Source organism: Mobula hypostoma, chromosome 10 (assembly GCF_963921235.1).
Source record: "Mobula hypostoma chromosome 10, sMobHyp1.1, whole genome shotgun sequence".
In the NCBI taxonomy this organism is placed as follows: domain Eukaryota; kingdom Metazoa; phylum Chordata; class Chondrichthyes; order Myliobatiformes; family Myliobatidae; genus Mobula; species Mobula hypostoma.
The window spans coordinates 75,988,821-76,002,900 of NC_086106.1; the positions used below are offsets into that span (position 1 = coordinate 75,988,821).

Genomic DNA, 14,080 nt, shown 5'->3' on the forward strand with positions numbered 1-14,080 from the left:
GGGAATGGGACATGGAATTAAAATGTGTGGCCACTGGGAGATCCTGCTTTCTCTGGCGCACAGAGTGTAGGTGTTCAGCAAAATGATCTCCCAGTCGGCGTCGGGTCTCGCCAATATATAGAAGGCTGCATCGGGAGCACCGAATGCAGTATATCTCCCCAGCCGACTCACAGGTGAAGTGTCACCTCACCTGGAAGGACTGTCTGGGACCCTGAATGGTAGTGAGGGAGGAAGTGTAAGGGCACGTGTAGCACTTGCTCCGCTTACAAGGATAAGTGCCAGGAGGGAGATCGGTGGGGAGGGATGAGGGGGACGAATGGACAAGGGAGTCGCGTAGGGAGCGATTCCTGCGGAAAGCGGGGGGGGGGGAAGATGTGCTTAGTGGTGGGATCCCGTTGGAAGTGGCAGAAGTTACGGAGAATTATATGTTGGACCCGGAGGCTGGTGGGGTGGTAGGTGAGGACAGGGGGAACCCTATTCCTAGTGGGGTGGCGGGAGGATGGAGTGAGAGCAGATGTGCATGAAATGGGGGAGATGCGTTTGAGAGCAGAGTTGATAGTGGAGGAAGGGAAGCCCATTTCTTTAAAAAAGGAGGACATCTCCTTCGTCCTGGAATGAAAAGCCTCATCCTGAGAGCAGATGCGGCGGAGACGGAGGAATTGCGAGAAGGAGATGGTATTTTCGCAAGAGACAGGGTGAGAAGAGGAATAGTCCAGATAGCTGTGAGAGTCAGTAGGCTTATAGTAGACATCAGTAGATAAGCTGTCTCCAGAGATAGAGACAGAAAGATCTAGAAAGGGGAGGGAGGTGTCGGAAATGGACCAGGTAAACTTGAGGGCAGGATGAAAGTTGGAGGCAAAGTTAATGAAGTCAACGAGCTCAGCATGCGTGCAGGAAGCAGCGAAGGAAAAGTGGGGGACAGATACTAGAGTTTGAGGAGGCTTGCATGTCACTAAAGACTCTTGAAAAATTCTACAGGTGCACGATGGAGAACATTCTAACTGGAGGGGCCAATGCACAGGATTGGAAAAAGCTGTAGGATGTTGTAAACACAGTCGGCTCCATCATGGGCACTGGCCACCCCAGCTTTGAGGACATCTTCAAAAGGAGATACCTCAAGAAAGAGGCATCCAACATTAAAGACTCCCTCACCCTGGACATGCCCTCTTCTCATTGCTACCATCAAGGAGGTGGTACAGGAGCCTGATGGCACACACTCCACATTTCAGGAACAGCTTCTTCCCCTCTGTCATGAGATTTCTGAATGGACCATGAACCGGTGAACACAATCTCACTATTTTTTCTGTTGCTGTCTTTTTGCACTGCTTACATAATTTAATTTTCAAAAATATATTTCTTATTATAATATATACTTTTAAATTATTTTATAATGCAATGTACTGCTGCCATAAAGCAACAAATTTCATCACATATGCCAGCCACATTAAACAGGATTCTGATTCTGAATCCAAGGAAGAGCATCACTTATAATCTTAAGAGGTTATTCAAAGAAAGTTGCACAAAATATTCAAGACAAACAAAGCAATCTAAGAACAAGGAATCCGGTTCCTGCACTCTTCCTAATCTTTATCCTTTGTTAAAACACAGAAACATTGCTTTAGTTATTTAAAAAAAAATAAAAAGGTTTAGAGAGAGAAAAAAATATGATGGAGGGAATACTGAGTAGAATGAAACCTAACTCGTGTTTGCTGATTCCAGAAGTACAGCTCTTAAAATTATTCGGCATGTTATGTGAATAGGTGTATTCAAATATGTAAACAAAAGAACTGCTATGCCAAGAGCTGCAGCCAGAAGCAGATCTGTAGGAGTCAAAATTATCTTTTATTGAACATTGTATAGCAATGGGGTGAAGGACAGGGTGTAATCATGTTCCCTGCAATGAACCAATGAAAGTGGTAGGCTTGAGAGACAGAAGCAGGAGAAATGTTGATGCAGGGGCAGAGTGTACAAAGCTTGACTGATGAAGTCATTGAGCAGACTGGTGCAGTACATCAAATAGTAGGGGCTAACAGTCAATAGTCTGACAAATTAAATTAAGAGAACAGGTATCAGACTAGTTTAGTTTTAAGATAACACTCTCCCATAGTGAAATCTTCCATCAGCATGGATAAGTATAAAATGCAGATGAATATCACATTGATTAACAAAAAAGGTGGCGTAGAACCAATGAGATAGCTCAAAGGTTTCTGGTCAAAGTCACCAGGCCGTAAAGGTTCATTCTATATATGAAGCTTTAGACGTGTCCTAAGTAAGCGCTGAATAACATGATTTTTTTTACCCCAGGATCTCTTCCTGCTGAAATACTTTGTAACTGTGTTAGAAAGTAAGTATGATATTTCAGGACAATTATTTACTTCTAATTGATAACAATCTCTCTGGTGAAGTTCTCGTTTTCTGTATATTTCAATGAAATAACTGGACTAATAAACAAGGGAAGAACTCCAAATTTTATGAAGTATAGCTGCAAAGTAAGAATGGGCCATTGAGAGAAAATTAGCCAGACTTTTGCTAACTACCTTTACATCGCATCTGAATGAAAACATTTTGATCTTAAATATTCCACCTCAAATTAACATCACTAGCAAACAAGCATAATCTCTATGCCTCTATACAGTTTTAAAATATTGAGGGGAGAAAAGCAAATGTAGTCTATGTTTTAATAGATTTAAAAAAGACAAAATGTCAATGTAACAATTCAATTAGATTTCAATGCAGAATAAATCATCCCTTTCATCGATTGTGTTACCATCAAACTAAATGAGTTAGCCTGTGGTAATATATCATGCTACTATTTTCCCTATGAAGAAATTATAGGGACATTGGATGATTTCTTTTTGTTTTGTCATTCTGGAGTGCCACCCTCCCCCACAAGAAGAACCAATGGTGCATGTTTTGAAGACCATCAGCTACTTGCAGGTTAGTTACTTGAGTTGCATTCTCTATCACTACAATTAAAAAAGGATTTGGTGATTTCTTGGTATCTCTTAAAGTTACAAAAGACTCCAATTACTGAAAATCATTACTTTGCAGACAAGCTTCTGTTCACACTGATTTCTTCAAGTCTTGCAAGTTCACACAGGCATTCCTCTTCTCAAACATCCCAAGTAAGTATAGATGCAAGGACTACAGACAGTGAACTTGTTCTAGTACAATTGAGTAGCATGCCTGCATGTACATTATTTTGTGGGCTTCATTTCGGGTCAGAATCCCAGTGACTGAATACACATTACTTTCACAGGATAAACTCAGTAATTATTGCAACTGAATGAGATTCCATGCTGGCAGGGAGCAGCTGGTTATGTGACAAAACACAAGCAAATGCTCTGTACTTCTAAACAAACATGATGCATTCATTCAACTGCTCCATCTACATTTGAACCACTGTGAAAAGCAAAAGGCGCATTGATAAGTGAGAAGACTGTCTCCTGATGACAGTCTTTCTGAAGGCACTTCAATGTTAAAATTTGAAGGCTGGCTTTAAATACTCCAAATTATATTGTTGAGGATTCAGTGAAAAATTGCATTGTGAAATGGTTGGTAAGCTCTATCTGAACACTGAAATATTTAGAATGGCTAGACTCTCGGTGTACTGCCTTCAAAGATTCAAATGCATTATAACCTTCCTGTTCATTTTTATGGTTATTCAGATACTTACCTAAAAGACTGGCTGAGGTAAATCTCAGCATCTGAACTAATGACTTGGGAAAATGTGTAGATTCCTAAAGCACAGAGGGGTACGTCAGCCCGTCACACCTGGACTGCATCTCCGAGGGATTGTTGTTTCTCTCCGTGCCTTGTGGTGCGTCAGGTAGCAACCTTGCCATTTCTGTAGTATTTTGGTCTATGTTCATGAGGCCGAGTTGCTCAACCCAGCATAGATGGAATGCATGCAAGAAGCCAGCCGTACTCGAACCCGGGCCACTCACTTCTCAGTCTGGTGCAGATGCCACTGTACCACCGGCTGACTAAATAATTCCACTCTCTGAGAGAACTGCTAAATAATTCCACTCTCCTGCTCTTTCTACACACTACTTTTGACTCTTCATCCAATTTCCTTTTGAAAGCTAACAGTAAATCTGTGTCCGTCATACTTTCTCATCAGTCAGTTCTATGGCTTAATAGCAGTTTCAAGGAATTATCCAATTAAAACACTATAGGATAGTTGAACATATTATTCGGCTACTTGCCAGCACTCCAAATGATGATTCGTTGAACAACTCCTTCCCTTATGTAATGCAACATGCCTGCTGATTTTTGCACAATGGAAAACTGTGGAAATTAATTATCTACATAAAATCATCAGGTTTTGTTTGAAATAATCATGAGTCATCTGGCTTTCTGGCTCCATTATTGTACCAGGTGACAGGAAATTCCAGAACAAGTTGCCTTTACTGGATTTGGTCCCAGAGGTCAACGTCCATTGTTGGGACCAACTGTCCATGCTCTATGTACATGGAAATGTCCAATGGTTTGATCTGCTTTGTTAGGCAGCTTCAAGATCACCAAGACAGGCAGCAGGAGGTCCAATGCCCGTCAACTGTTGTTGCAATAAGCTGTGATTTTCATTTTTATTTATTTATATCTCAAAAGAAACTTTTCTCTTTATCTGAAAGGATTCTTATAAGGTTCAGCGCCAAAAAGCAGTCAAAGGAACATTAGAGATTAATTACTGGAAATACCGGAGAATGTTTTTCCAAACACCTACTGTGTGGATAAGGGTAAATACTGTGACATGTTAATATCTGGAAAGTATGTGCTCCCAGGGATGGTACAAATTTATGCCATGTGATGACAGCACGTGAAAAACCCAATAAAATGCTTTGTTGGTAATCAAACCTTAACTTTATTTTGTTATCCTGGGAGATCAGCCTTTGAGCAGAATTGTTTGCTATTCAAATGGTGAACTCCCAGGATATTCAAGCATATTCAATAAAATGGATCTTCCTTTTGTGAGCGTTAGGAGTAATGAAGAACAAAACTCACTGCAACCATGTCTTCTTTCTATTTACAATTTTGTGCTGTTCTGTCTAAAGCAAATTGCATCAGGACCAAAGATGGGATTATCTCATTCTTAGTGGTTCAACTATTTCCTGACTGTCAGACTTTCTCTTCAGAACAGAAGTGTGAATTATATCCATCAAATATTGCATTTACTTTAATGTTTTTAAATATAATCTTCAATATGCTCTGGTTCATTAAAAAATTAAATGATTGCAGTGACTACTAGTACCTCCGGTCAAAAATGATGAGTTCGGAGAAGGACATAAAGATACGGAAGGCGCTGGCATGGAGGACTATGAACGACATGAAGGAAATCTGGAAGTCAAACCTGACCAGAGGACTTAAAAAGAGGATCGTCGTAGCAGTCATAGAGTCCATTCTCACATACGGACGCGAGACGTGGACACTCACCAAGGCTATGTGAAAGTCTCTAGATGGTTGCTATACACGAATGCTCCGGATGGCTCTTGACGTGAGTTGGCAACAGCACATGATGAACGTCGAGCTCTATGATGACCTACTGATGCTCGCCACTAAACTCGAGGTGAGAAGACTGCAACTAGCGGGGCACTGTCTTCGCCACCCTGAGCTACCTGCCAGTCTAGTCATCATATGGGAGCCCAAGCATGGAGGGATGAACCCTGGGTGCCCTCCCAAGACTACGGTCAATATGCTCCTAGAAGACAACGGCGCAGCTAACGTAGATGAACTGAACACACTGATGAGGGAGAGGAAGAAGTGAAGAGTCCATCATCGTGCCTGACGCCGGCCCCCTAGGCCGGAGTCGACATGGTAGTAGAAGTGATACTCTATAAGCAGTTGGGAGTCATTTCATATTAACACACTTACAATGTTACTCCTTATGATATCTTCACATCTTTTGCTGCAAATTATGGAGAAGATCAGAAGATTTTAGAGAATAAAACTGTCCTATTTTTAACAGCTAGACAAGGTAAATAAATAGAATGCCTGAATTTAGATACTTCACAGTTCTCAAAACCTTTCACTTTGTGGCAAGATCAGCAATGTGCCATTATATTTGAAACACAAAGCAATCGATTAATTTTGATTGATGTACATCAGCTTTTATATGTGTATATGAGCTAAAACAAAGGTCTACTCGGCAGCTTGGTAATATTAAAACATGGAATTTATTTTTTTTATAGGAAAAAGGTGTAGAATGTGAGCTCAGACTAGCCATAGGGTTGTCATTAATCTTTGCAATAAAGCTGTTCCAAATAGCAGGAACTGTTGAACATTAGTTCTGGTTAAAATTAGCATTATTCAACAGTCCAGTTGGGAATTACAATGTTGGTGCATTAGAGCTTGGTTTACGGATAAAAATTGGTGAAACTGGTTGTGGTTGCTTGCGATTCACAGCAAAATGTTGGAGAGGGAAAAAGAAAATCATTGCATCCATGTGATAAAAGCAAATCGTCAAAACAGATGGAATGCCAATAGGTTAAAATGGCAGACATCAAACATTGATATGAACAAAAATTAAAACTGTTGTGTATTTAATATTTCAGCAATAATTAAGTAATATTGTAAATATATTGTTTGATTAAGCATTCTTTGTTGTTTACATAATGCATTGTGGGTTATCTGTACAAGTATGTAAATGGCATATATCATCACGTCACCATGTGATACGTGTATAACTCACTATAAGCAAAGATGAAGTTAGACTCGTATTTTGAACTCCTGTCTTTTCCTTGCAATTAGTTGTATGTTTTGGAGTTACAATATGTAACAAAAACTTATTTTAATCTGAAGTAGTGAACTGACTTCTTAATTGAACTATTTGTCAGAAAGATGCATATATTTCTGGAATCCCTGCATACATGCTCTTTTCCTGTGCTCCGGAATAAAGGTTACATTGTCACAGATCTGTAACTCAGAGATTTGTTGCACTGCACTGTTAATGCAGAGGACTAGATTCCACAATAAATCATCATTTATTTTTTGACAGCTTAATCGATCACGGGGAAAGCTTTTCTGTGGAGAGATCTGAAGGATTGATCAGAATTATTTTGCTGACTGAATATTAACTTCTCCCACCTGCTATCTGTGACTACAAAATTGTACAGAGTCAAGATCAATTGCCCTCATATCATCTATGGGTCTTAATTGCCTTCCTTTTTTCAACAGAGTAGCAGAGATCTGTTCGTGATATACCCCTACTGCCATGTGCAGAAGCCAATCTAAAGCCAACATTACTGGAGACAGTGGTAATTTTTCACTCATTAGGTGGTAGAATTACACTCATTTGAATCGCTGTTCACTATTCTTATGAGCAGCCTTGAGTAATATAATTGGAATGCATTTACACAATTGTTATCGCATAAACTGAAGCATAAAAGAACAATTTTAGTAAAGTTAAGCTATGTTACTCTAAGGAGCGATATAGGCTCATGCCGACACATGCATGAGCGTGCACACACACAAATGGGAGTGCATTTCATCAACCTTTAATATCAGGAACATTTACCTTAGTAGGTACTTTGATCAACATCTACTCTGCTTGTGAGTCATGACAATAATTATTGATATTACAAGACTATGAATTGTATAGACTATCAATGTATTTCAATTAGTGTCAGAGCAATGGCAAAGCCTATTTCTAGGAAGTTCTGGATGCCACAATAGTATAAATTATGTACTTATCTTTCATCTGGGTTCCATGGTATATATTTATTCCAAAGGAGCAAGTATCAAGGACACTAGGGGATAGTGAACTGTCACTAATCCCTCCTCTTGATGTCAGTTTGATTGCAAATAAGTGCATATTTACCAGCCCTCTAACAACAAGAGTAGACATAAAAGAGGAATTGGCTGGAATGTGTCACCAGAGAATAATTCTTCATAGGAATTATGTACCATTCACCACAAATTGCTCCTGAAATATTGGCACATTCCATACACTTTTCCCCAAATCTAAGAAATTAAGTCACAATTCATTTAAAAATAACTTTCTGCACACAGTTTTAGTACAGCTTCCTTGATAATTGTTGCCAGACCAAGCTTTGATCCTCTCACCTGATTAAAATGGAAGTGGGGCGTAGAAGGACAAAGCCAGGATAACCAATCTGCTCTCCAGAGATGGATTTTACTAGAATGGAAGGATTTAAGGAGGTCAATGCCTCTAATTCTGCTTTTAACTCTAGGGAAACTTAGTAGATAAAAGGAAGCAAGACCGACTGAATCGGTGAAGTATTGCAGTAGCACATGGTAAGCTCCACGTCCACAGAAATGATTTACACACTCGCTGTAACCAGTACTAGACCCAGCTCATCTCCATTTCACCCTCCTGCTTTGCATCTTGCCAAATATGGTTCAAAAGGTTTAAAAAATACTGCATTTTTCAGGAATCAATTTTCCACTTGCACTGATGAAGCATCTCAGTAAACTTTGGGAACATTACTTCTTTGACTCAGTTGCAACAATCCAACTTTGAACAAGCTCTTTAGCATCTACAGTCAAGATAGAACATGGACATGCAAGACATTGCTCAGACATACTGACTGCCAAAGGCTTGTCTCATGACAAAAAGCTCAAACCTTGGCATGCATTTGATACCTTTTTCCAGCTCTGACTGCAGGTGCATTCTAAAGGAACTCATGTCTTAATTCCAAAGAATTCATAACTTTGGATATGTTTGAGTGCAACTTGAAAGGAAAATGTGTTGATCAATCCATATGTTATATGCACTTTTCAGATAGTGGCTGTTAATCAGTGCAGTATTTCCTTACAATGCCAGGGGTCTCTCTGTTCCTTTTTGTTCAGTGACAAGGTCACATCCTCTTGTCCCTTCAAGTACACTTTTAATCTTTAAATTTTTTTAAGTTGGTAAAATGTTTAGAAAAACTCAGGAAATGTCCCACAATGAACAAACACACTGCACTTGATTCACTGTCAGCAATCATATCAAGTGTTTTGCACCTGTTTTTTGTCTCCAAAGACCTAATTCTACCTGACAATGATGGATTGGAAGTTTACTACAGAGAAACCTTTAGCTGTAATGTCGTGTGAAAATACATACAAGCAAACTTCCAAATTTGCAACAAACATTGTTACTATGAGACAATATTTCTGAACAAATGTGAACCTATTTGTAGCTTTTACTTTTAGATTTTCTACTACTTTTCAATGTGCCCGTGTTCTTCCATCCCTCCTTTACATATCATTCACAATTTTTCAGCCAAGGAAGGCTGGGTAACATGTCCTCAAGTGATGTTAATGTTCTTGGATTATACTACAAAACACCTGAGTAGTAAGGACACACCTCATTATGATTCACTCGGTGGGGTAACACTATAATTCCCCTAATATTACACTATATCAATCTGTCTCACCATTGAGTAAACAACATTTATTTTGATAGAATTAAAACATAATCAAAGCAGTGAAACTTTCCTAAAGATAATGATTTAAAGATAAGCCTTATTTGTCACATGTACATCAAAACATACAGCAAAATGCATCATTTCTGTCAAATTGTAGGATTTTGTGAATGAAATATGTGAGTTGTTTTATGTGTTTAACAAAAGTTGCAGGCCTTTACTTCCATTACAAACAAATCAAAAGCAGTCACCTTATAGAGCTGCTGTTACATCAGGCACGATTGTTTAAAATGAACACAACAACTCAATGATAGTGTTCAGTGAAATATGTAGAACAGTTTCCATTATGAACAATACGTGTCATCTGTCACCCATTACATTGCCCTACAAAATCAGCAAGGCAGCCCGCAAGTGTCATTCCACATTCAGCGTCAACACAGAATGCCCACAAATCACTAACCCTAACTGTATGTCCTCGTAACGTGGGAGAAAACCAGAGCTCTCACAGTCACAGGAAGGATGTACAAGCTCTTTACAGACAGCAGAGGGAATCGGACGCTGATCAGTGATCACTGGCACTGCAAAATAATGCGCTAAACACTACATTGCCATGCCATCTTGAGAGTCATGTTTTCCTTTTCATTTTGGAATATCCATGTTTAGTATTTCTTGAACACATCCAGTTACATGAAAAGTCGATGAAAGATTTGTGGCCCAGTCTCACAGTATTGCAAGGACCTTTACCTAACCTTCCGCTTCTGATTCTCTTTTCCTCTCCACATAAAGGAAGTTAATTGCTTTGGCTAGATTTGTACTTGTATCAAATGTAAATCACGGATATGATTCCATCAAAACTAAATTTCCTCCACATTGGCATTTTACTTATATTTTACTTTTAAGTTAACCACAGTCAAAATGACTGGTTAAAAGCTACTTTCAGTGAGACCGCGCCACATTTACCTGAAGTCTTCTTATCACAGCAGTTATCAGTAGAATCATGTCTGTGGCAAGAACTTGTACCACAGTGTAATGAATTTGCATGCTAAATGATGCAACTTTGCCAGGAAATAACATGCAGAGCATAGCAGGTCCACTGTGTGACGAATGCGCTACACGTGGAGGTTGTAGGATATGTAAAGTGGTGCCCAATTGAAAATTTCGATTGCAAGTCTGTGATTTTCATCCAAGTATGCAGAATCCATGGATAGTATGGGTTAATTGTACAGAAGCAGGTTTTTACAGCACTTGAGAGGCCTATTGTGTCACTTAATGCAGCACCAGGAACCTACGTCAAGTAGATTCTCCAAGGTAAGAACTTGACTTTCACGATGGTTCCTCCTTGGGATCTTAAGTGCCCCACTCTCAGCTACAAACGACCACTATCCCAACCCGATTACATGCCCTATTGTCACCACCCAACTGACCTTGACCCCAAGCATATACACACCACTCACCATCAATGCCAGATCTGACTCTTGAGATCCTAAATGCTTCCTTTACTAACACATTCTAGGCACCTCTTATCCTGTTAAACTTCCAGTTAAACTTCATGAGAAAGTACGGCCTCTAGTATTCAAAATAAGCAAGACCTGATATGAAACCTACAGTACCTTGAGCCTTATTTGCTGCAGAATATGGCTGTGAGCACTAATTGGTCCACTGTCGATTCCTTATTTAATACATATTTCCCGATATCAATCAACTTTAAGGCCTTTAATTGTACTACTCTGGGGTTTGTCTATTAATCTCACTGACTAAGAATGACTTTTTGTTTCATACCAAACTCTGGATCGACGATAATAAAAGCAATAAGAATTCTTGATAGGATCAATGCCTAACCCAAGCAAAATTGTTATTGGAAATTTCTCCTCACAATTAAATGGAAGAAAATTGCTGCAGAGGGAAATGTTATGCAACAATATATGAACCCTAATGTATAAAACATGTGGTTCTCTATTTTAACTTATTCACATGATAATACTGACACTACTTATAGCAACCACGACATAGTCATGTAGGTTTTGTTTGAGTTCTCAGATCACCACAGAAACATATTTTGCATGTGTCCCAGTTAACACATTGCCAATATCCATGAACTGTATATCACGACTGAATTCCTTCTATTTTAAGGTCATTCACTTAAATATTTGTTCCCACAGTATTTTAACACTGGCATTAATCCACTTAAAAGTCATGGATTTCAGAAAAGGAAGGCTAAGATGATAAAATTAGAATGAAGAAGAGAAATAGATGGGTCTAAAATTATATTGGAAAGTGACAAAGACATTATGAACTTTCTGATTAAGCAATTAAGAAATTAAGCCCTTAAGAAATTACGCATGTTTGAGAGGCATTAAGAACACAGTTATATAGTTGCTTATTCTTTATTTTCCTTAAATTGAACTAATCCAGGGATCTGTCTTACCTTTCTCCTTTTGGCTTCTCTTTATATTGGGACCATTATCATGATCAATGATCTCTCCTTCTCTCGTCCCTGGCTGACCAGCTGTTGGCAAAGAATTACAATGTTCCATAGTTTATTCAGCTGAAACAGTACCAGAAAGTTTTCCTTAACCAGTCCTCCTCGTTCTCACAAATGCCAGACATTAAACATTTTAGTACCTAAAGTATAGAGCTAATTTCTGAATAGAATAAAATTTAGTAAAATTTTTAAAGCAACTTCATGATCTTTCTTCCCTTAAGGTAATAGTTGAACACAATTCCAATAAATACTAAAAAAAAATCAGATTTAATGCAATGCCATCTTTCTGGATGAGCTGTTGTAGATATCATTTCCTCCTGATTAAGGCTTTAAACAGTTCACTTTGGAACAAAAAATGCTGTTGAAAACAAAATAGAAAATTCATAATCAAAATAACTAAGCAATTTCTTGAGAAAATGTTTACTTTTAAAAATAATTACATAAAATGTTTGTTTTAAGTTATTAAACGCCTAGGATAACATCAACGGTATAGTTGCCAAATGTTCTAAATAGAAAATGAATACTTTGTAATTTATTCTGAAATTATTTCTGATTATTTTTGTATAGTCACTAAATGAACTCTACTTACAGGCTTAAAATTTCCTATGAGTATTTTGCGTTTAGTTAATGTGATGTAATATTAATATTGAAAATAGTTCTTACACAATGACAATGTGAAATATTATACTATTTTCCCCACTGAAATCAATGGAAATGCAAATAACAACAGGGTTTCTAATGAGTAGTTCGTCTCCCCTATCCTGCCCATTTACTGACCAAGCATTCAAGATGACAGGTACCCCCAAATTGTATGTGAATATGAGATGAATTTTTTTCTGCAAATGGCAAATTTGAGTGGGCCATTACTTGTTTTTACACTTAGCAAGTGATATCTCATGAACTGGAATATTGGAATTGTAAACTTTCCAGTAATTTAGTTCAAATTTTGTTTAAATGGAACAAAAAAAACTCACGATAAACTAAAGAAAGGACTGATTAATCAAAGGAGAATGCTCAGTGAACAAGTACAATCAATGTGTAAACAAATGAATTGGATATGAACAAGAAACAATATCTTGGATTATCAAAAACTATGACAATAGACAATAGACAACAGGTGCAGAAGTAGACCATTCAGCCTTTCGAGCCTGCACCGCCATTCTGAGATCATGGCTGATCATCTACTATCAATATCTGGTTCCTGCCTTGTCCCCATAACCCTTGATTCCCCTATCCATAAGATACCTATTTAGCTCCTTCTTGAAAGCATCCAGAGAATTGGCCTCCACTGCCTTCTGAGGCAGCGCATTCCACACCTCCACAACTCTCTGGGAGAAGAAGTTCCTCCTCAACTCTGTCCTAAATGACCTACCCCTTATTCTTAAACCATGCCCTCTGGTACTGGACTCTCCCAGCATCTGGAACACATTTCCTGCCTCTATCTTGTCCAATCCCTGAAAAATCTTATATGTCTCAATCAGATCCCCTCAATCTCCTTAATTCCAGTGTGTACAAACCCAGTCTCTCTAACCTCCCTGCGTAAGACAGTCCGGACCTCCCAGGAATTAACCTAGTGAACCTATGTTTATAAAAGAAACAAATTTCAGAAATCTATTGTGTTTTATGTTATATACATAAGTGTTGTATTTCACCTATGATATTTTATAATAACTGTCGCGCCTTGTGTCCCTCTGAGAAGCTTAAGCCTTCTGATTGTCCCAGTACCCAGACTAATCAGACTAAAGCATTCAATGTGTATCTGACTCATACACCTGGATAAACCATGAGATCTGCAATCTGCTGAGGGCTAGGTCAGAGGCATTCAAGATAGTTACAAGAGGTCCAGGCATGATTTCTGGAAAACCATTCAATAGGTGAAATGGCAATTCCGAATGAAGAATGCTTGACAGTTGTGGCAAGAACCTTCATCAGCACAGATGCACCACAAGGCTGTGTGCTTAGCTCCTACTCTATTTGCTTTACACTTATGACTGTGTGGCTAAGTACAGCTCCAATGCCATATTCAAGTTTGCCTGCAACACCATTGTCACAGGCCGAGACAAAGGTGGTGACAAATCAGGGAGACTGAAAATCTCGCTCAGTGGGTGCCCTAACAACAGGCCCTTATGCAGTGCCTCTACTTCCTTAGGACTTTGTGAAGATTCGGCATGACATCTAAAACTTTGATAGACTTCTACAGACAGGGTGCGTCACAACCTGATACAGAAAAACC

The 14,080-nt window shown here is 38.7% G+C and overlaps 1 protein-coding gene across 3 annotated transcripts in view; it reads right to left on the reverse strand.

Moving 5' to 3' along the window:
• The window catches only part of dacha (dachshund a), a 396,346-nt gene that overhangs the window by 85,208 nt on the left and 297,058 nt on the right, over positions 1 to 14,080 (reverse strand). For all 3 annotated transcript variants that reach the window (XM_063060634.1, XM_063060633.1, XM_063060635.1), the window contains one exon: positions 11,791 to 11,871. In XM_063060634.1, the coding sequence (XP_062916704.1) occupies positions 11,791 to 11,871 (81 nt within the window). The remainder of the gene's footprint in view (positions 1 to 11,790; positions 11,872 to 14,080) is intronic.